Raw genomic sequence first — 23,237 nt, 5'->3', positions numbered from 1 at the left:
GAAACTGTTCCTATGTCTGGCTGTTCTGGTTCTCAGAGCTCTGTAGCGTCGACCAGACGGCAACAGTTCAAAGAGGGAGTGTGCTGTATGTGAGGGGTCCAGAGTGATTTTGCCAGCCCTTTTGCTCACTCTGGATGAGTACAGTTCTTGGAGAGTGGGGAGGGTTGTACCAATGATTCGCTGAGCAGTCCGGACCACCCTCTGTAGTCTTCTGAGGTCAGATTTGGTAGCTGAGCTGAACCAGACAGTTAATGAAGTGCAAAGGATGGATTCAATGATAGCGAAGTTAAACTGTTTCAGCAAGTCCTGTGGCAGGTTGAACTTCCTCAGCAGGCGAAGGAAGTACAACCTCTGCTGGGCCTTTTTCACAATGGACTCAATGTGATTGTCCCACTTCAGATCCTGAGAAATTGTGGTGCCCAGGAATCTGAATGACTCCACTGCAGTCACAGTCCTGTTCATAATGGTGAGTGGGGGGAGAGCAGGTGGGTTTCTCCTGAAGTCCATGATCATCTCCACAATTTTGAGCGTTAAGCTCCAGGTTGTTAAGTCTGCACCAGACAGCCAGCTCCTTAACCTCCTGTCTGTAAGCAGACTCGTCACTGTCCTGTATGAGGCCGATCAGTGTGGTGTCATCTGCAAACTTAAGGAGCTTGACAGAGGGGTCTTTAGATGTGCAGTCGTTGGTGTAGAGGGAGAAGAGCAGTGGGGAGAGAACACAGCCCTAAAGAGCTCCAGTGCTGATGGTACGAGTGCTGGATGTGAATTTACCAAGATTTACTAACTGCTTCTGTCTGTCAGGAAGCTGGTGATCCACTGACAGACGGAGGTGGGGACGGAGAGCTACGAACAGGATCGAAGTCTACGAACAGGATCCTCACATAAGTCCCTGGTCTGTCCAAATGCTGCAGGATGAAGTGCAGTCCCATGTTGACTGCATCATCCACAGACTTGTTCGCTCTGTAGGCAAACTGCAGAGGGTCCAGTGGAGGCCTTCAGATAAGTCAAAACCAGTCTTTCAAATGATTTCATGGCCACAGACATTAGAGCCACAGGTCTGTAGTCATTAAGTCCAGTAATTTTGGGTTTCTTTGGGACGGGGATGATGGTGGAGCGTTTGAAGCATGAGGGGACTCATGTGATCTGTTGATCCAGCTCCAGTGATATGTTGAAGATCTGTGTGAAGATGGGGGTCAGCTGGTCAGCACAGGTTTTTAGGCAGGTTGGTGACACACCATCTGGGCCTGGTGCTGTCCTTCTTTTGTTCTTTCTGAAGACCTGGCGCACGCCATCTTCACTTATCTGAATTGTAGGTGTGGGGGAGAGGGGGGTTGCTGAAGGTGTGAATGGTTGTGTGGAGAGGTGTTCAGGGCGGGTGTGGGGTGTTTTTTCAAACCTGCAGAAGAACTCATTCAGGTCGCCTGCCAGTTGTTGATTATCCAAAGTGCTGGGGGATGGTGTCTTGTAACTGGTGATATCTTTCATACCTTTCCATACTGAAGCAGAATCACTGGAAGAGAATTTGTTCCTTAGCTTGCCAGAATAATTCCTCTTTGCCACTTGATCTCCTTTTCCAGTGTGTATTTGGCCTGTTTATACAAGACTTTATCCCCCTTTTCTGTAAGCATCTTCTTTGGCCTGACGGAGCTGTCTGAGTTTTGTAGTGAACCATGGTTTGTCATTGTTGTAGATTAGATGAGTCCTGGTAGGAATGCACATATCCTCACAGAAACTGATATAAGATATTACAGTCTCTGTGAGCTCGTCCAGATCGTTTGCAGCAGCTTCAAAATCAGACCAATCAGTGAGAGAGAAACAGGCTTGTAAATCCCGCTCTGTTTCATTAATCCATCTTTTAACAGTTCTTAATGCAGGTTTTGCAGATTTAAGTTTCTGCCTGTAGGTCGGTATGAGATGAACAAGACAGTGATCAGAGAGTCCTAAAGCTGCTCGTGGGACAGAGTGATATGAGTCCTTTATCGCTGTGTAACAGTGATCCAATATATTACTGTCTCTGGTGTGACATGTGATGTACTGTCTGAATGAACGAACAAATCTCCAAATAGAACAAATAGAACGGCTTGCAGTTAACGAAGAGTGTTTCTAGATCTGAACAGCACATCTTCTTTAACACAGTTACATCTGTACACCACCTCTCATTGATGTAAAAGCACGTCCCGCTGCCGCGCGATTTCCCCGTTGATTCCACGTCGCGATCTGCTCTGATCAGCTGGAAGTTAGCCAGATGTAGCGCGCTGTCCGGTATGCCGCCATTCAGCCAGGTTTCCGTGAAACACAGAGCAGCGGAGTTAGAAAAATCCTTGTTTGTCCGGGAGAGGAGGAGGAGTTTGTCCGTTTTGTTGGGTAGAGAGCGGAGATTCACTAGATGGATGTTAGGCAACGCCGTTCTAAAACGCTTCGCCAACTACAAATCCAGCAAAACGTCCAAATAATCAAAATTGTGGTATTTTGTGGTATGTTCTGCCGAATGTTCAGCAGGTTGTCACTGGTAAAACTGATCGTATTTGAGAAAAAAAAAAAAAAAAAAAAAAAAAAAAACAGGAAAAACAAAAAAACTGTACAAACACTGAAGAACAAAGCACTGTAGCGCCATCTTAGATCATCCTCAAATATAAATTACAACTTTTTTTTTTTCAAAAAATCTTAACATTTAGGGCTAGGGTTATTAATTATAATTAGCTTTACATAAAAGAACAGCTGCAAGATATGTCCCCATTTAGCCAAATAAACGTGTTGCATATGAGAGTGGGTGTATTACCGGTGTAATGCTCATTTCCCTGTGCTGCACAGGTAAGCAGTTGGGCCATTGAGGAGCCAACAGCCTTAGATGTGCCACCCAGATCCTGAGTGCATTTTTCCAACTAAACCACAAAAATTAAATGACATCAAACGAATGCATAATTCACACTTCAGTCTACGTTGAAAATATATATATTTTTTCAATTATAAAATAATAGTATCATTGATATTAAATGGGTCTCACTGATTCCCCAGGTAAAGGTTTCAGCTGTCCCTCGGAAGCTGCCATTTTTGCATCGTGGAGTTCATTATTAAGCGTCTGCACAGCAATGAGGGCAGAGTCGATCTCCATGGGGCCGCACGCCTCATGAGCCTAGATATCACATGACGGGATTGATTAAGGGATCGTTTAGACAAAAATTAACATTTTGTCATTCACTCACCCTCATGTCAATCCAAACCCGTAACAGAAAATAAGATATTTAGAAGAATGTTGGTAACCAAACCGTTTCAGTTCACATTGACTTCCATTGTATTTTTGTCCATACAGTGAACGTAAATGGCAACTGAAACTGCTTGTTTACCAATATTCTTCAAAATATCTTCTTTTTGTTCCACAAAAGAAAGTCATCAAGGTTTGGAATGCCACTAGGGTAAGTAAAGGACAGTCTTCAATTTTGGATAGTCTACTCATTAAATACATGTGAGAGGCGACAGAATCAGTACCGTCTGTGCTGCAGTGCGGAGTTCAGCCAGGCAGGTGGCCAGGTTCTTTGCACACTGTCCAAGTTGCATGGCTGCTGCCTGATCCGTCACAGTCGGCACAGACGACTTCGCTGAAGACACCATCTTACTTCCAGGCTGGAAGACAAACATGGAATTAGACATTTTAGCAATCAAAGAGCACTTTTAAAGAAGAGTGATGTTATCAGATGAGTGACAGGTGGTTAGCATCAGTGAAAGGACTGATGGTTACCTGAAGGAAGTTCTGGCTGGCAATGATGAGGGCAAGTTGGGCACTACCATCCTCTGGCTGACCCTGACTGCCCCTCACTCCCTGCACCAGCTGAGGAATGTGGTCAGCAACAGCCTAACGCACATGAACACAGAGAATATAAACACAGTTATAAACACAACAGCAGGACTATCATTACTACCACTTATTTGGAAATTCCCCCCCAAAAATTATACAAACCCTGCAGCTTTGAACAAGTTGCTGGTGGGCAGCAGTGTTCTTGTTAGAGGCTGCTGCATTCTGGGATGCCGCAATGGTTTGAGTTGCAGCAGCAGCAGCTTGTTTAGCAGCGTTCTGGAAAAACAAAGCAGACACAGTGTAGCGTTTTCCTTGCGTAGATCACACGTAGTCCTGTCTAAATTCAATTATTTTTCTCATAATCAAAATCTTAAGTAATTCACTGACCTCCAGTCTTGTTATGAGTTTCTTCTTGATGGCGTTTTGTGCAGCCGCGTTTGTGGCCACACGCAGCCCCTCCGCAGCCTCCCGGAGCTTCTGCTGCTGGTCTTCATTTTCAGGATATGCAGCAGCTCCCTAAACACACACACAGACATGTAACAAGTCTACTGCTTGTCTATTAGATCCCAGATTACTAAACAGAGAGATGCTCAAAATAACTTGTGGGAAATGCTTCATAGTGCACAAATGTCTAAATCTTATAAAATATGCAAGCATTTGTAAGAGCTAGGTTTAATATATATTATTTAACTGGTATAGGACAGTGGTTCTCAATGGGGGCCTGGGGTCGGGCCCACTAGGGCCTAAATTTTTATACTTTAGATTAGGGAATACTATTCACAAACTAGTTGCTTAATAGCATGCATATTACTATCATATTGGCATTTTATTAGTACTTAAGAGTACTTTAATAGTTTTTGCTAATTAAAATAAAAGTTCTCAATTACAGCAGAATTGCAGCAAAAAAAATGTATCTACTGGTACAGAACATTGTACATTTAGGTTTGCTAATCCACCTTTGCAGCCTCAACCATTCGAGCAGTGGCATCTGCAAGCAGTTTAGCAGCTGCAAGAAGCTTCTTGGAGTTGCTCACATCCACCTCCACCTCAGCATCTGATCTCATGGCATTCACCAGGTCAGAGGTCGCCTGGGCAAGAACCCGTGCCTGTCGTACCATCTCACCTACGGAGGAGAATAGTAAAACTCTATTATTACACAGCATAGAGGAGCTAAGCAAATAAAATGACACTAGAGTCAGTAGGTTTTTTTTTTTTTTTTTTACAATTATTCTGCAAGGATGCATTAAAAGTGAAAGTAAAGACATTTATAATAATACAAAAGACGCATTTCAAATAAATATTCAAAACATCACAGTTTCAGTTTAGCATTTACAATAAGAAATGTTTCTTGAATACCAGATCAGCATTTTAGAATAATTTCTGAAGGATCATGTGACACTGAAGACTGGAGTAATGGCTGCTGAAAATTCAGCTTTGCAATCACAGGAATAAATTACATTTTAAAATAAATTAAAACAGAAAAAAGTTATTTTAAATTGTAATAATATTTTGCAATAGAACTGTTTTTACTATATTTTAATCAAATAAATGCAGCACTGAGCATAGGATAATTTACAAATCATAAAAAAGCCTTATCCACTCCAAACTATTGAATGGAAGTGTAAAATATGTACTCATCTTACCAGCATCACCCATGCTGCAGAAAATACTCTCTGTAACTGTCATGATGGTGTCTGTGGCCTGGTCGTAGCGTCCAATGGGTTCCCCACGTGTGGCGTAGTTCCTCACGTGTGTGAGTAGGTCACTGAGAGCCTGTGTGACGATACCAGCCGCTGCGCTGACGGCCTTGAGAAGCTCTCCATCACTGGTAGCTGACAGACAGGCCTTCACACAACCTTCCACTGAACGATCCACCAGCTTCCCTGCTTCAATCAGCTGCTCTTGACACACAGGGGAGCTGATAGTGGGACTCACAACCTGATACACAAACACAAAAATGGTTATACTCAGCTTTTTTTTCTTTTCTTTTAATCAATCTGGATTAGAAACATGTGCATTTTGAATGCCACCTTGGCACAGGCCACTAGTTGGGAAGTGGAGAGGGCACACTGGGTCGCAGCTGCAATAACCCTGTTCTGCAAGACGCTGTCTTCAGAAACCTGTGCCACATTCTTGGCCTTCAGAACCATCATGGCTGCTGCATTAGCCACGGCTTTAGCTAGGTTCATTAAGACATCCTGAAACACATGCACACATACACTCAGGGCGATAAAAACACAAATTTACATCATGTTCCTTAAAAGACACCGGTGTACCTGGAAGCGCTCGTCCATTTCATTCTCTCCAATCTGTCTAAGCAAATCTCCACTGGCTTGACCAATGCTGCCGGCTGCAGTCAGAACCGTCTGTCGTGGCTGCATGAGAAAACAATCTCTGATTGTTATTTTCCTGTGAAGATGCTTTTTTATAACAGCGGTAGTGTATAAAGTTCTATATAAATAAAGATGAGCTGATGGTAGTGTAAGTCAGTTGAATTATGATTCAATTTAATAATGAAATATAAAAAAAATACAATTTACCAAATCAAAATAATAAAAAAAAAACTAAATCTGAAAATACATTTGGCTTTAACAAAAGAAAATAGATATTAAAAAGTGAAAATAATTATTTTAATCATATTTGTGTATCTCAGGATGAAACTATACAGATACAGAAATGTAAATGGCATTTTTATATAAATTTTGGAAAAATGAAAAGAATTAGAGAAAATGTTCTACACAATCCATCAAAATGACAGATAATGATTAATCGCAGCTCATTCTTTGCTCGCACCTCTCCTGATGTAGGCTCCACAGCTTTAAGCAGGTCAGATACAGCTCCGGTGAGGGTCCTGGCAGCCCTCATGAGGTCCTGTCCACTACCCACCTCATCCTCCATCAGAGCCGCCAGCAGCTTCACACCTTTTGACATCTCCGTCAGATTAGAGGAGATGGTGGTGATTGCACAGCCTACCGCTGTATAATCCGTGTCTGTCGGGTCCCCTGGGAGATACAATAGCAAAACTCAGTCAAATCACTATTTTGCAGATGAAACTTAAAGCTCTTAATTTGACATTTTACTAATTGAGTACATTTTAATAGAGTCAAGGCTTTACCAGCAGTAAGATTAACCACAGAGGCAGTTCCAGCAGTAATAGCGTCCACCTGAGAGTGAATATCATGCTTGGACTCATCCATCTTGTTCTGAATCCACATTTTAGAAGCCTGAAAAAAATTAAATACAAATAAAAGGTAATAAAAATAAAACGTACAAGTAAAAATAAAATAAAATTGTAATAGGTATAGAGAGTCAAAAATTGTGTGCACTTCCTTACTACATCCTCACAAAATTCACTTTTAAAATAAAATGAAATAAAATATAATATCGGTAATGGATACAGGAAAATAAATGCGAAGTGACATGTATGCATTTTCTCACCATATCATCTCATAAAACAAAACATTGGTGATAGGTACAAGAGAGTAGTAGGGGAGTCACATGACGTGCTCATGAACCTAGTCGCACTTGAGTAGAGCTCCGTACGTTTGGCCCCTTTTTGCTGATTTTTTTTGTTTTATTTTAAGTTTTATTCATTAATAATACTTTCCCTGATGGCATACAATCGGAAACAGCAGGAGTTGTTTATGTCCGTTTCTCCGATTAAGAAGAAATCCAAGCCACCGAACTCAAGTGATATGATGGACAATATGGCGAATATTGTTACACACTTTGAGGACATTCTAAGAACTGAGTTGACGGCGATGCGGAACAAGTTCGCTTCTCACATGTCAGTTGTTCAGTCGCTATGCTCTAAACTGGATCTCACAGAGATGAGAGAACAAAAGAAAGTCGTCGCAGATCACGATAGGCGCGTTGCCTATAGGCTCTCCTCAGATCGCGCTAAACCATGGGTTTTCACACAGCAGCAAAAAATTGCTAGTCAACTGTTGGAATCCTCCTCACACAATGGACAGACGAACCTGGACTGTGTATCTTTTGGACATTATCTCGATGGAACTCTCAACTTCTTGTATACATGGATCTAGTGTGAAGGCTGTGGATTTGGCTTTTGATGTTGTGTCATCTTTTCTAAAATCTTTGTATAAATAATTTTATTGTTAGTTATTTATCCATTAATATTAATTTATTATTGTTTATTTTATTTTATTTTGCTTACTTAATTGTTTTATTATATTTTGGGGGTCTGCCGGGGGGGTGGGGTGGATTCTGGATTTGTACAGCTGCTTTTTGTTTTGGGCTACTATTCCCGGAAAAAAAATCAATGAACAGTTGTTAACAACAAAAAAAAGAGAGTAGTAAAATGTCATGTATGCATTTTCTCACCATATCATCTCCAAGTGGTGGCAGCTCTTCCACCTTCTCTAGATCTGACTGTGCCTGCTGCACCGCTTGCATACTGGTGTTAATGGTTCCCACGAGAGCCTGCTGGGCTGCACTCTGATCACCCAATTAAGGAGGGCAAAAATTACACATTAATCCACCAACAGGTCTAAACTGTGACAGCTGCTGATCAACCTCAATGCATTATGTAGGGGCTGATGTTGATATGCTGCTAGACAGCATGGTGCAATATGAGGTCAAATACTGGACAAATTATGAACTTTGCTGATTAATTGGTCCATGAACATGAGCATTTGTATATGTAGACTCACCAGTGGTGGCATATGTCCAAGATGCATCTGTCCAGTGGTGATCTGTTGTTGTGGAGAGGGCATGATGCCCATGTTCAGCGTTTCTGGGCTGACAGAACCTGACCTCAAAATCCCAGGCAACGCCACAGAGCCATGCTCTGCCTGTCCGACACGGTTAAACTGCTGCTGCAATATAGTAGATCTGTGAAAGATGTATAAGATGTTTATATGAAACAGCATATAAAGATAGAGGGAATTACACAGAAATGCACAAGTAAAAAGGTTTTTGTTTTTGTACTACAACACTCAGGGTTTATTCAAGAAGAGAAGACGCCTACACATTAAAACAGGCTGAGTATTGAAACAGTGTGTGGAACAGGTAACCTCAGCTCAATCTAGATAAATAGAGTCTGAGATAAGGTTGCTTTTCCAGCATGACTTTCCTGTAATGCTGTACTGGTCTGATTACAAAAGTATTTCCAAAGACAACTGGCAAGAAATGACAAAACCTTGAAAGGAAATACGGTTCTTATCACTGCCGACTCAATTTCTGCATGTCTTACTTTTTCGGAGAAACTGATTCCTCTAACATGGTGGCCTCCTCATCTCCCTCTAAACCAAAGCGGTCTTTGCTTTGTTTCTGTAGGGCCAGACAGAAGTGAATAAACACTTTATACAAACTTTTACATAAGGTTTAATCTGGTAACACTGTGCATACTGTTTTCTGAACACTGTTAACGTATGAAAAGCATTCGCAATCCAGGAGGATCTCATTCAGGAAAGCACATGAAACAACAAAATGTTGAATATTTCATGAGGGAAAAACAATTAAAGGAGTTAATACTGGCCTTCTTGAGAATGATATCGATGTAACCAGCTATAAGCTGAGATATCTGCTCCCCCTCGGTGGTCTGAACTGAGTAGTAGCTCTCCTGATACTCCCCGAAATCCTGTATATGGGCACAGAGTAATACACAAATATATACATTTACATATATACATATACATACACAGGAGGTGCACCTGAGCTATTTGAGCCATCTGAAAGTCAAATGTAAAGTCTGAAAGAATATGTGTGTTGTGCAAGTACCAGTGTAAAGCTCTTAGGTGAGGCGGCCCATCTTTTCACTGTAGTAAGTGGCCACTCCTGAACCACATCTTTGGTTTTCTCATCCACTCGCATCACCGATTCTTTGGTTATACCCAGCAGCCTTGGAACCAGCTTATTTTTACTTTTCATTTTTTCCTGAGGAACAAAATCAGTAACACTTATATCCCTTATATATATATATATTATAAATGTAGTTTTAATGCACTGATTATGACTTGTAATGCACTTTATAATGCATACGGTAATACATTATCCCCCGGTTTCATAGACCAGGCTTAAGCCTAGTCCAAGACTAAAATGCATGTCTGGGCTATTTCAGCTGAAAGAAACTTGCACTGAGTGATCTTAAAATATGTCAGATTCATTGTTTTGCCACAAGATGCACACCAGTAATGTTTTTATCCAAGGCATACTTATAAAAGCTACTTAATTGTCCTAATTGAACTATGGCCAAATCCTGGCTTAACCTATGCCCTGTCTGTGAAACCGGGCCTATAATACTTACCCATTCATTGTTGCAGTTTTAGTAAGTATAATAAATTATAAACAAACATTCACATATTACAATGCATTTTAACTTACAATTATTTATGAAAAGATATAACATACATACCTTTATAATGTATTATACATAAAGGCTTTAAGTAGCGTTACCACAAAATCAAACACAGCAAGAAAGAAAAAAAAAGTTCAATTCATTATCTTCAGAAAAATAAAGCTGTTTACCAATTTTTTTCACACCTATTCCGCATAACATTCTTCCTGTATCCTGTCAGATTCTCTTAAGCTTATCATGCTTCTTCTGTTTCCACACTTTTTCTTTCTCAGAGCTGTCAGCAGATGGATAAAATGAGCTTTGCTGTCCTGTCTGAGTTTAGAGTTGTACAGCCAATTTTTCTAATTTTAGCTTTTTGCACAAATGTATTTACCACTAATTCCCAGAAACAAACAACAACCTGGAAATAGTCTGAGTTTATGAATACAGCGAATAATTATGTTGGTCATATGAGATAAATAAAAACTAGAACAAAAAAACAAAACTTGCGATCTTTATTTTAAGCACAAGCACATCTGCTCCACCTTAACTTTACAACTCAAGCAGAGCTGAACTGTAATCACTCCATGAATCATGCAGATCACCACCGGCCAGGAACGAGGGGGTGGGTGGGGGCCGGTGGCATTGAATAGATGGAATCATTCCGGAGGTGGAATTCCTCTCAGATGATGAAAGCAAACTGTCTGTGGCATTGTGACTCAGGACTGCTGATCTCAAAAACATCTTTACAATATGTGAGCTAAATAATAAATATGACTTTAAGGCAAACACATAAGAAAACAGAGTGTCCATATGGGTATCCCTAGTCAAGAAATCTGAATAGCCACCTCGGGTTTTTTAATCGTAACAAAACACAAAACACAAGAAAAACAAAAACAAAGTGAAGTGAATAGACTGCACAGACATGCAGTGTTGGGCAAGTTACTCTTAAAAGGAGTAATCAGTAACTTAATTACATTTTCAAAGTAATCACTTTACGGTACTGGGCCCGTATTAACAAAACATTTTATATCTTACCACTAAGAGTTCTCCTAAACTGCAGTACAAGTTTTTTGCTAAGAGTTCTCTCTTAAAACCTATTCACAAAGCTGCTGAGTCAAACTTTTATTAAAGAATACAGAGAAGTCTTAAGCTAAGAGTAAGGGAGGGGTTGACCTCGTTGCTATGGATGATGTCAGCATGCTTACTAGCTATGCACACAGTGATTGGCTGATAGGGGTCTCTGTCAGAGATACATTCATAGAAATATTGTAGCGCACGATGTTATGTTGCCATATTAAAATAAAGGTTTCAAAAAAAAAAAAGTTGCCACATTCAAATAAAGATTTTAAAGTGATTAAACAAGTATGTTCAGCTAATTGTCAGCCTCTCATGTATGCTTCTCGTAGCAGATATGCATATAAACAGCCTTTTAATTAACAGAGTATAATTATCACGGCTGATAGTAAGACATGCAAAGGTAAAAGAAAACCAAACTGGACGCAAGAACAGCTGTTACTTTTTGCCCAACTGGATAATGAAAAGGATATAATTCAAGGAAAAGTTGGAGTTGGGATAACCTCCAAACCCAAAGGTGATACCTTTTTAAAAGCTCAAATGTTTCAAAATGTTTAAATTCCGAGGCAGATTGCCGGCAATAACCATTTTAGGATAGTTGTGACTTGGTCTTAGTGACTTAGGAGTCCTCTTCTCTACTCCTAACGCTTCACAGATTTAGGAGCTAGTTTTAACGCTAAAACGTTTTGTGAAATAATCTTAAAGCAAAAATTTAGGAGTCCTAAATTTAGGATTTTCTCCTAAACCGGCAAGTTATGAGCTACTTTTAGCCTTAAGATGTTTTGTGAATAAGGGCCCTGATTACTTTATTTAAAAAGTAATTAGTTACATTACTAGTTAACGTTACTTTTTCTGTGGCTACATCCATGAAATTTATGAAATTCCAGCATAAACGCTCCCGATAAATATATATTAAAGCATCCACATTCACAAAACACTGTTATTTTTAACAAAAGCATGCAGCTGCTGCACTGCACTCCTGACAGGCCATTGCGTTCCAGAAATCAACATTGCTAAAACACGTGTTATAGCCTAAATAGAAACTCTGCCTTCGCTTGCACCTGTTAATCGTTTATATTTTATATTAGTTCTTGTTGCTTTTTTGCAATAGTTGAATGACAATTTATTTGTTTTAGATATTTTATGTTTAGACATTTCTATTTTGCCGGAGTCCCGCAAATCATTTTATTCTCCCGCATCCAGCACACAAACACGAGTGTCTACCCGCCCGCACCAGCACTCACCCATCTTGTCCCGTGCTGCACTCCGTTATGTCGGGGCTCGCGGGAGTGCAGGTATCTAATCCACTGGCACTGGACTCGGCAGTGCGTGTGCTACACCCTTTTTACAATCTAGATGATAAAACACCACATTCTATCCGAGGTAACATATAGAGACCTCGGCTTGTAACTATACTCGAATTATTTTGAAAATTATAACGCGTTAAATTACTCCGTTACTAAAAAATAATCAAAATTACAGTAACGCATTACTAAGTAATGCATCACTGCCCAATACTGGTCTGGAATCTCCACTGTAAAAAACAGATTATATACTCACCGGCCACTTTATTAGGTACACCTGATCAATTGCTTGGTAATACAAATTGCTAATCAGCCAATCACATGGCAGCAACTCAATGCATTTAGGCATCTAGATGTGGTGAAGACAACTTGCTGAAGTTCAAACCGAGCATCAGAATGGGGAAGAAAGGGGATTTAAGTGACTTTGAACGTGGAATGGTTGTTGGTGCCAGGCGGGCTGGTCTGAGTATTTCAAAAACTGCTGATCTACTGGGATTTTCACGCACAACCATCTCTAGGGTTTACAGGGAATGGTCCGAAAAAGAGAAAATATCCAGTGAGCGGCAGTTGTGTGGACGAAAATGCCTTGTTGATGTACGAGGAGAATGGGCAGACTGGTTAGATATGATAGAAAGACAACTCAAATAACCACTCATTACAACCAAGGTATGCAGAATACTAGCTCTGAACGCACAACACATTGAACCCTGAAGCAGATGGGCTACAACAGCAGAAGACCGCACCGGGTGCCGCTCCAGTCAGCTAAGAACAGGAAACGGAGGCTACAATTCACACACAGAAAAAAATTGGACAATTGAAGATTGGAAAAACGTTGCCTGGTCTGACGAGTCTCGATTTCTGCTGTGACATTCAGATGGTAGGGTCAGAATTTGGCGTAAAGAATATGAAAGCATGGAACCATCCTGCCTTGTCTCAACGGTTCAGGCTGGTGGTGTAATGTGTGGGGGATATTTTCTTGGCACATTTTGGGCCCCTTAGTACCATGTCCATCCCTTTATGACTACAGTGTACCCATCTTCTGATGGCTACTTCCAGCAGGATAATGCACCATGTCACAAAGATCAAATCATCTCAGACTGGTTTCTTGAACATGACAATGAGTTCACTTTACTCAAATGGCCTCCACAGTCACCAGATCTCAATCCAATAGAGCACCTTTGGGACGTGGTGGAACGAGAGATTCGCATCATGGATGTGCAGCCGACAAATCTGCAGCAACTGCGTGATGCTATCATGTCAATATGGACCAAAATCTCTGAGGAATGTTTCCAACACCTTGATGAATCTATGCAAAGAATAATTAAGGCAGTTCTGAAGGCAAAAGAGGGTCCAACCTGGTGTACCAGTGAGTGTACAGTATATCTAAGTACAACACACACAAACACACATATACGCTTTACCTTCACCAAGAAGAAAGACACTCCATATGTTCTGAGGGATCTTGCAAGCTTCACATACTTCACTTTGGCTTCAATCTCTGTCATTTCACCACAAGCCTTATGTTCCTGTAAAATTCATAAAGCGTTTATTCATCTACCCACTTAATTTATCTCATACGTCTTTGCTTACAAATAGTGAAGTTTAAGAAACAGACAACCATGTATAAAATGATATCCATTTATAAACAAAGTGCAGGATAAACTGACCCACCTGAAAGATCTTCTTCTCTGCACCTCTCTGTTTTATGTATTCCTTAGGCAGAAATTCCTTCAAGCTGAACGAAATGAAATGCACAAAGTGTGCAGATTAGCGACACTACACTGAAATGCAAACAGGCATAACAGTTATATGATACACATAAAATATTTAAATGCATCAAGCACTTTTCATCTGAGTATATTAAGCTCATTAACTAAATGGAGCATATGGTCATTACAACATCTAGATTTTACACATAATTTCTCATTAATATGAAGCAGAGGGGCTGTAAACACTGTGTACTATAACAGAAAGTATTTGGACGTGGTCTTACTCCAGAAATCCAGATTTGTGTTTATGTTCTATATGAGGCCCGAACTGGATCTGTGCTTGAATTCCACCAAATTCGCAAGCCTTGTCAAACGACACGGGATGAGAACCATTCAGAATGTCGTCACGTGCCTGGAGAAACACATGCAGGTAGACATTTTTTAATCAAAACCTTTGGGGAAAAAAAATAAATCACAGAACGAAAAACGAACCCCTGACAGAAGGACAGCTTATAAAAACGTAACAGGGGCTACACTACTTTGGGATCAATACGATGTGTAAAACAGCATTGTGCACCACTAAAGAGGCTTTTAAGGCCATATGTCAATAAGAGATTTACAGAATTTCAATCTATTTACATTATACTGAACCGGCAAGTAAAGAACCATGGAAACACATTATTTAGGACAACATCACTCCGGGAGGGATGTGAAGCCAAACCGGGGTGTTGGCTGCTCATCATGACTTTCACATCACATTATTGTAAACTATAATAAGTGACAAGAGGTGAGTCGAACCTGTACATAGAGCAGATTAAGCTGCACAGGATCTCGCGAGTCCACATTTTGATCGGAGTAGAAAAACTTTCGTCTCAACAGCAGAGTTTCGCTCTCCTCGACTCCCTGTTCTCTAAATGTACGTCCATGATCCAACCAATTTACTGTGAGAAAAACAGAAAATATTTATATAGTAAAACAGTTTACAAAAGATATACAACCCTTGAAATGTTTGGGGTCAGTTAGATGTTAGTGATTTAGAAAGAAGACATGCTCACCAAGGCTGCATTTATTTGATCAAACATACAGTAAAACAATTGAAGTTTAAATGTAAATCTGTATTTTAAAATGTGATTTATTCCTGTTATGGCAAAGCTGAATTTTTCATCAGCCATTACTCATCATCAGTGTCACATGATACTTCTGAAATCATTCTAATGCTGATTTAGTGCTCAAGTAACATTATTATTATTATTATTATTATTATTGTTTTGTTTAAACCAGGATAAATTTTTTTCAGGATTCTAAAGAATAGAAATTGAACTTTAGCATTTATTTGAAATAGAAGTCTTTTTAACATTATAAATGTCTTTACTGTGACTCCTTGCTGAATAAAAATTTATTTCTATCAACAATAAATAGAATTTTGCTGACACCAAGCATTTACGCGCATGCATACAGAAAGATATAACAAAATAAACCTACACAAAACAATAAAATACGAAAGTGCAATACGAAAAATAATATGAAAATAAAATATAATCCAGTAAGAGGGACAGGAAGCAAAGATAACCCTGAAATAATTCTACACCTAAACTTTATTGACTTTTTGTGGCCCAATTAGCAGTTCTACAGCCAGAGAATAATTTAGCATATCTATCTGGATAGGGTGACTGATGTGTTACCTACAGTCATCATCTGTGTGCAGTTTAGCTTTGAGCTTCTCCATCTTCCTCTCCTCCCTCAGTAGAGTTCTGTCTTTCTTCAGTGTGCCCATGCCTTCATCTTTCTTCTCCTCCACCACCTCCTGAATGAGAGAGTACTCTTCATAGTTTGTGATTCCTGGAAAGAGAAGCAATGAGACATAGTTACAGACTTGGCCTGTGTGGTAAGTAAGATTTTTTTGTGTGTTTTTTTGAAAGAAAACTCTCATGCTATTTGATCTGCCATTATTCCAGTCTTCAGTGTCACATGATCCTTCAGAAATCCTTTTAATACGCTGATTTTGTGCTTAAGATACATTTACTATCATTATCAATGTTGAAAAGAGTTTTGTTGCTTTTTATGTGAAAACTGATACATTTTTGCTTTTGTGAGACTTTGATGAATAGAAAATTCAAAAGAACAGCATTTATAGCTTTTGTATCATTATTAATGTCTTTACAGATCAGGTTAATTCATCCTTGCGACTTAAAGTATTCTTTCTTTCTTTTAAAGAAATGCCCTCAAACATTTGAACAGTAGTGTGTATACGGGAAAAATGTATGTCTTAAAAGCTATGGCAGAAACATTGTCTATATTTGGTCAGTCCAATGAAACTGCATCTACAGGTATGTGCAAAACACTGGGATTTGAATCCAGGTCACCTTGCACTTTAAATAAAAACTATACCACAAGTCTAACAGTTTATAGTTTTGTTTCCTATGATTGTATCTATGGCAACCAAGCGAGTCAGGATGGCCACAGATGCCCTCTCAAAAGAATCTGAGAGAGTAACTGTCTTTGATAGAGTTCTATCAGATAGTATAAGAGCATCACTGACCTATTCTACTGCAGATGGTGACCAGCAGCTCTCCCACAGTTTTGGAATCATCCACCATGATGGTCTTTACTGCTCCATCCAGCATTTTTATCTTCTGAGGTCTCAGTTTTTTCTTATACTCCAGTATGTCCTAGGAGATCGAGAGAGAGAGAGGAATTGGATTTGATTAGATTTGTATCCTGATCACAGCAAATGAATAGTGTTAAAGTTTAAGGAAAGCTTAGGTTTTATGCTTTGATTCTGGATGACATTCTGCATTATAGCTATTTTGCTGTTCAGTACGTCTTGTTTTCTTCCAGCTGTAGCAAAAAAATCTAATCTGTGCAAAAGCAAAAATGACTATAAATGGTTAAGACAATAAAAACTAGCATGCAAATAGAGTTAAGAGACAAGACCAATAGCAAATCAGTTTTTAAAGTATAAAGCTTACAAATATAGAGCACAAACCTAAGGCTGAAATTATTTACAAAACTAAGTTCAAATGGAATCTGTATGTGAAGCAGTTTGTGCTGAATTATTTGCAGAATTGCAGAGTGAAGAATATAAATTGGGTGCTGCCTTGCAAACGCTATAATGAATGTGAATATGTTTGAGACAGAAACAAGAGGATATATAAAGTGTTCTTTGCGTGCAAAATACAACAAATTAGACAAGTAAGACATGTGATTGTGAGAGCCGAACATCTGTGCATGTGTATGAGGGAGAAGAAGAGGTCTTTTGATCAACAAACGATGAAACACTACTGATGAAATCTTCATTTAACACATCTCAATTGACACTGCACACACATCTTTATTTCTTCCTGGGAACAAGCTTTCGCCTTTGTCTTTATATACAACACTCCTTTGCACAAGCACAGAGACTCACAAGCCTAAACAAAAACCACATGCTGCAGTGACAAATGTCTTTAATCACATTGCTGTAGCTTGTCTTAGTAAGTGTAGACACTAAGGGGAGCCTTTCCCCTCTCTCACACATGCTCAGAGACTATAAAAATAACCAAGAGCAGATTTAAAGACCTCTTCTCATCTTTCAGCACAAAAAAGTGTTCAAAGACACATCACAAAACAAGACAAGAGTGCAAAGACATGTCACAGAACATTTGACAGGAGCTTGCAAAATAGAGAGAAACAGAAGATCAAAGGCCTTACCCCATTTCTCAGCATGTAATAGTCCAGCGTCCGGCCTCCTTCCAGCCAGATGCCTTTCCGGGGGTCTTCATCGGACAGAAACAGCCCATATTCTGAAGCTGAGAAACAACAGACACTGTATTAGAACTTGTACTTGGCAAAATGATATAACTAAAGCAACTTGATTTACAATCACTGTAAACATTGATAATGTAATGGAAGCCCATTTCTGCCACCGAATAAAAAATAAAATAAAAAGGGTATTGCAACTTTTTTTCCTCACAATTCTGACTTAACTCGCAATTGCAAGTTTATATCACAATTCTAAACTTGCAATTCTGAGGAAAAAAAAAAAAAAGTGTCAGAAATGCGAGAAAAATTACCTTTTTTTTTGTTATTCAGTGGCGGAAATGGCCTTCCATAGATATACTACAGAAAAACATAGAAAGAAAGGTATCCCACCTTGTCCTGTCTGGGCTTCTGGAACCCTCTCTCTGATGTACCGGCATGCATCGTACACAGCCGTTGATGGCTCAAACTGCATCGTCTTCACCACATTACACTGTCTCACACAGATCTTCAGAGACAGCGCCACCATCCTGCCGGTTTATGGATTACAGATTCTGCACCTGTGGAGAAAAGGAGGGAAATGAGGAAGATGGAGAACTGAAGACAGCAAACTAACAGGAGAACATGTGCGCATTTCAATGATGCTGATTTTAGAAACTAATCGACAGTTTCATAAAAGATGTAAATTCAAATACTGTCAAACATTTTCAGTGTTACTGATTCATTAAGATACTGTAGATACTGATTGTCAGCAAAGTGTTCCTAAAAAATAAATATACACTAACATTCAAAAGTTTGGAGTCAGTAAGGTTTTACTGTTTTTTAAATAAGTCTCTTATGCTCACCAAGGCTGCGTTTAATTGATTTAAAAATACAGAAACAGTAATATTGTGAAATATTAGTTCAATTTACAAATAACAGTTTTCTATTTTAATATGGTTTTAAAAAGTAATTAATTTCTGTGATGGCAAGATGAATTATCAGCAGCCTGTCCTGTAGTCTTCAGCATCACATGATCCTTCAGAAATCACTGGCGCTCAAGAAACATTTCTTACACATTTCTTGTAACATTTGTAATGAATCTATTATACTTTTATAAATAGAAAGTTCAAAAGAACAGCATTTATTTTAAAAAATAAATTATTTGTACCAGAAATTATTTGCAACAATGTAAAATTAGAATTGAATGCATCATTGTTAAATAAATATTAATTTCTTAAAAAAAAATAAAAAATAAAAAAAAAGTAACACTTTGGTATATGGACCAATTCACTATTAACTAGTTGCTTATTAGGATGCATATTAACATATTGGCTGTATATTAGTAATTATAAAGCACATATTCTGCATGACCATATTTTACATCCCTAATCTTACCCAATACCAAAACTTAACAACTACCTTACTAAAGTATTACAAAAAAACAACAAATTAATCTTTTACTTAATAAAGTTTTATGTAGAGGGCAAAATTACTGTCTGGCTCCATCTAGGATATTATAACACACCCAAAATCAATACAAGTGCATCTAAAAAGAATATATCATGAAAATGTTTTTTTTTTGTAACATTTCAAAAAGTGAAACTTTCATATATTCTAGATTCATTACATGTAAAGTAAAACATTTCAAAAGTTTTTTGTTTTAATTTTGATGATTAGAGCTTACAGCTCATGAAAGTCAAAAATCCAGTATCTCAAAATATTAGACTATTAACATTTGAGTTTCATTAATGACCATCCCCACAGTATAAATTCTGGGTATCTCTTGTTCTTTGAAACCACAATAATGGGGAAGACTGCTGACTTGGCAATGATCCAGAAGACAATCATTGACACCCTCCACTAAGAGGGGAAGTCACAGAGGGTCATTACTGAAAGGGGTGGCTGTATCAAAGCATATTAAATGCAAAGTTGACTGCAAGGAAGAATTTGGATAGGAAAAGGTGCACAAGCAACAGGGATGACCGCAAGCTTGAGAATACGGTCAAGCAAAGCCGATTCAAACACTTGGGAGAGCTTCACAAGGAGTGGACTGAAGCTGGAGTCAGTGCATCAAGAGTCACCACGCTCAGACGTCTTCAGGAAAAGGGCTACCAAGCCACTTCTGAAACAGAGACAACATCAGAAGCATCTTACCTGGGCTAAAGAGAAAAAGAACTGGACCGTTGCTCAGTGGGCCAAAGTCCTCTTTTCAGATAAAAGTAAATTTTGCATTTCATTTGGAAATCAAGGTCTAGAGTCTGGAGGAAGAGTGGAGAGGCACAGAAGCTGCTTGAAGTCCAGTGTGAAGTTTCCGAAGTCAGTGATGATTTGGGGTGCCGTGCCAATTATCTGGTGTTGGTCCATTGTGTTTTATCAAGTCCAAAGTCAATGCAGCCGTCTACCAGGAGATTTTGGAGTACTTTGTGCTTCCATCTGCTGATAAGCTTTATGGAGATGCTGATTTCCTTTTCCAAAACCACTTCCAAGTGCTTTGCTGACCATGATATTACTGTGCTTGATTGTCCAGCCAACATGCCTGACCTGAACCCCATATGGAATCTATGGGATATTTTCAAGAGCAAGATGAGAAACAGTGGATCCAACAATACAGACGAGTTGAAGTCTCAATAGTGCCTCAGAAGAGCCACGGGCTGATCGCTTCCATGCCACACCTCACTGATGCTGGAGTTCGAGCTAAAGGAGCCCCGACCAAGTACTGAGCGCATAAATGAACATACTTTAAAGAACTTGAACTTTTCTATTTTGCAAATCCTTTTTTTGATTGATCTTAGGAAATATTCTAATATTTTCAGCTACTGGATTTTTCACTTTCATGAGCTGTAAGCTCTAATCATCAAAATTAAAATAAAAAAAATTGGAAATGTTTTACTTTACATGTAATGTATCTAGAATATATGAAAGTTTCACTTTTTGAAATAAGTTACGAAAAAAAAACTTTCACACAATATTCAAATTTTTGGAGATGCACCTACTCGTGTGACATTAATTATTAAATCAGGACAAACTCAATCACATAGTTTTGGTCCTCTAATACATATACATTATAATTTGTCTCTTTTACACATTTTCCTGTTTGACATTGTGTGTTATAAGAAAGGTATCTGTATTCTGTCCATCTCTCTCAATTCAATTCAATTGAGCTTTATTGGCATGACAGTATTGATAAAAACATTGTCCATTGCATGAATAAGGAACAAACGATTATAATACATAGAACAAGAAAAGATCTGTAAAAAAAAATTAAGAAAATAAGTATTTTATTCCCCACAAACAAGAAAAATATTTAAGACATTGTTTAAGAAAAAACAAAAAAAAACTTTGTACAACATGTAAGAAATGATCTGACAGTCTTTGTCCACTGGCTGACAGTCTTAGTTTGTGACAGGCTGATACATCTCTCTCTCTCTCTCTCACACACACACACACACACACACACTTTACTGTTAACACCTGAACTCCCAGTCAGCTGTCTTTACTCTTTCAGCACCATCCAAACTGCACATTAATGAAACACTGACTAGTTTAAACACACAGAAAAATAAAAAGACACAGCATAATACTAGACAGAGGATAGAGTTTCACTTCATGGTTCAAACAGCCCTTGCTGGAACAAACATGGTTTAATAACATGGTTTAACTTCAAAATCAATAAAGAACCAGAATTATTACCTTAAAGTCAGAGTTTCTCTCAGCATAGCTAATCTTTAGTCTGTGTGTGTCTGTGGGGATTGAGGATGCCCTTGTGCACAGTTGGCACACTGAACACTGGCAGCGTGATCTGACCAAGTATGTCAGGGACAAGCTGTAGAGCTCTGAGCTATCAAAGACGGACATGCATAGATTGGGAAATGTATTGTTGGAAATGCAATAGTCGTAACACAATGTCTGATATGCATATATTAATTATAAGACAAATGTCACTAAAGTAAGAACTTGGAGTTCATTGAATCAAAGATTCATTAAACAAAAGATTCACTAGGGTCATTTTCTTATGAATCAGACTACTTTGGTCACACTGTTTACATTTTTGTGTGCAGCCCTAGGAGACAATAAAATAGAAAACAACATTTTGGTCTAACGACATTCAATTCAGACTGCCACCTCATATTCAAAACTCATGTAAAATATCTTTTTTTTTCACTATGCTGGAGATTCAGCAGTGGAAAAGCAGTGAAGAAAACACTGACATATGCATTTCAGAAATGATTCTTAAAACTTATACCAAAATACCATTTAGTTACCCACCAGTTTGGGCCAGACTATTTGTCCAAAATACGGAAGAAAGGGTGTTGAGGTGGAGGAGCAGTTTTCAGAAAAGAAGTTTGGAAACTAATTTCATTGACAATTCCATCTGGTGCTGCAGAAATTACACACTTTACCTTTAAATACAACACCTCAAATCGGTAACACCCAAAATATATCAGCCCTTGTTGCCGAGTGCCATTGGAACAAGTTCCTAAAGTTCCTGTCTGATCAGCTGCAACTTGTCTTGTATATTATCGCAATCACACTTATTTGCATATACACAGCACAGACTTTTGGATTTAACGTCCACAAGCACCAACTCGACCAGCCCACCGGTGGCTCTAGACTAGAGAGCCTAAAAATCATAACACTCCAGAGAACGTCCTTCCATTTATAGACCTTCAACAGGATCTCATGCTGCATTCAGGTTAGCAGTCTGACTAAAGTCTGATTACTCACTCAAGTTCTTACAGTAATGAAAGGCACACATGCAGCCAGTAATGCAATTAACACAACCTTTTATTTCCACTGCCTCATATCAGTGAGACTCAGCAGCTATATTCAGTCATACACTCATGTAGACGTGACTCATGTCTGTCACCAGTGTTACTATAGTAACTGTGGGCTACTGAAATATGATTACACCGCTAAACTCCACCCTCCACAAATTTTCCACAAAGTTAATCTGAACTCCTCAAATAGTCATATCTATCTATATCTCTCTCTATATATATATATATATATATATATATATATATATATATATATATATATATATATATATATATATATATATATATATATATATATATATATATATATATATATACACAACTTAAAATATTTAATTTAGCTTAGTTAAACCTGTAAAACAGAAATTATGGATAATATTATTACCTCTTTACAACAGTGTCATTTTAGTATTATTTATATACTATTTTAGTGTTTGTTATTATTTTATACATTGTTATCAGTTTGTTTCTACATCATTAATTTTAGTTTTGGTCATTTCAGGACTTCAGCTTTAATTTACTAGCAATTATAGTTTCTCAAGTTTTAGTTAGCAATAA

General features: G+C 38.5%; 1 protein-coding gene across 1 annotated transcript in view; it reads right to left on the bottom strand.

Annotated features, from left to right (window-relative positions):
• LOC306847853 (talin-2-like) overlaps positions 1 to 23,237 on the bottom strand; it is a 55,437-nt gene that overhangs the window by 15,091 nt on the left and 17,109 nt on the right. Inside the window, exons 3-27 of the mRNA XM_079382041.1 lie at positions 18,313 to 18,479; positions 17,872 to 17,969; positions 16,721 to 16,850; positions 15,868 to 16,020; positions 14,980 to 15,122; positions 14,466 to 14,593; positions 14,144 to 14,207; positions 13,894 to 13,998; positions 9,536 to 9,691; positions 9,294 to 9,395; positions 9,009 to 9,085; positions 8,467 to 8,647; positions 8,138 to 8,251; positions 6,909 to 7,017; positions 6,587 to 6,795; positions 6,070 to 6,168; positions 5,824 to 5,991; positions 5,437 to 5,731; positions 4,750 to 4,916; positions 4,181 to 4,309; positions 3,956 to 4,069; positions 3,737 to 3,850; positions 3,487 to 3,621; positions 3,005 to 3,133; positions 2,780 to 2,882 (exon numbers count right to left, since the gene is read on the bottom strand). Of these exons, the coding sequence (XP_079238167.1) occupies positions 2,780 to 2,882; positions 3,005 to 3,133; positions 3,487 to 3,621; positions 3,737 to 3,850; positions 3,956 to 4,069; positions 4,181 to 4,309; positions 4,750 to 4,916; positions 5,437 to 5,731; positions 5,824 to 5,991; positions 6,070 to 6,168; positions 6,587 to 6,795; positions 6,909 to 7,017; positions 8,138 to 8,251; positions 8,467 to 8,647; positions 9,009 to 9,085; positions 9,294 to 9,395; positions 9,536 to 9,691; positions 13,894 to 13,998; positions 14,144 to 14,207; positions 14,466 to 14,593; positions 14,980 to 15,122; positions 15,868 to 16,020; positions 16,721 to 16,850; positions 17,872 to 17,969; positions 18,313 to 18,448 (3,358 nt within the window). The 5' untranslated portion in view covers positions 18,449 to 18,479. The remainder of the gene's footprint in view (positions 1 to 2,779; positions 2,883 to 3,004; positions 3,134 to 3,486; positions 3,622 to 3,736; positions 3,851 to 3,955; positions 4,070 to 4,180; positions 4,310 to 4,749; positions 4,917 to 5,436; positions 5,732 to 5,823; positions 5,992 to 6,069; positions 6,169 to 6,586; positions 6,796 to 6,908; positions 7,018 to 8,137; positions 8,252 to 8,466; positions 8,648 to 9,008; positions 9,086 to 9,293; positions 9,396 to 9,535; positions 9,692 to 13,893; positions 13,999 to 14,143; positions 14,208 to 14,465; positions 14,594 to 14,979; positions 15,123 to 15,867; positions 16,021 to 16,720; positions 16,851 to 17,871; positions 17,970 to 18,312; positions 18,480 to 23,237) is intronic.

The sequence above is a fragment of the Barbus barbus genome, assembly GCF_936440315.1.
Source record: "Barbus barbus genome assembly, chromosome: 1".
In the NCBI taxonomy this organism is placed as follows: Eukaryota; Metazoa; Chordata; class Actinopteri; order Cypriniformes; family Cyprinidae; genus Barbus; species Barbus barbus.
The sequence above is the reverse complement of the archived record's forward strand: the minus strand, read 5'-3'. Positions and strand labels throughout refer to the sequence as shown.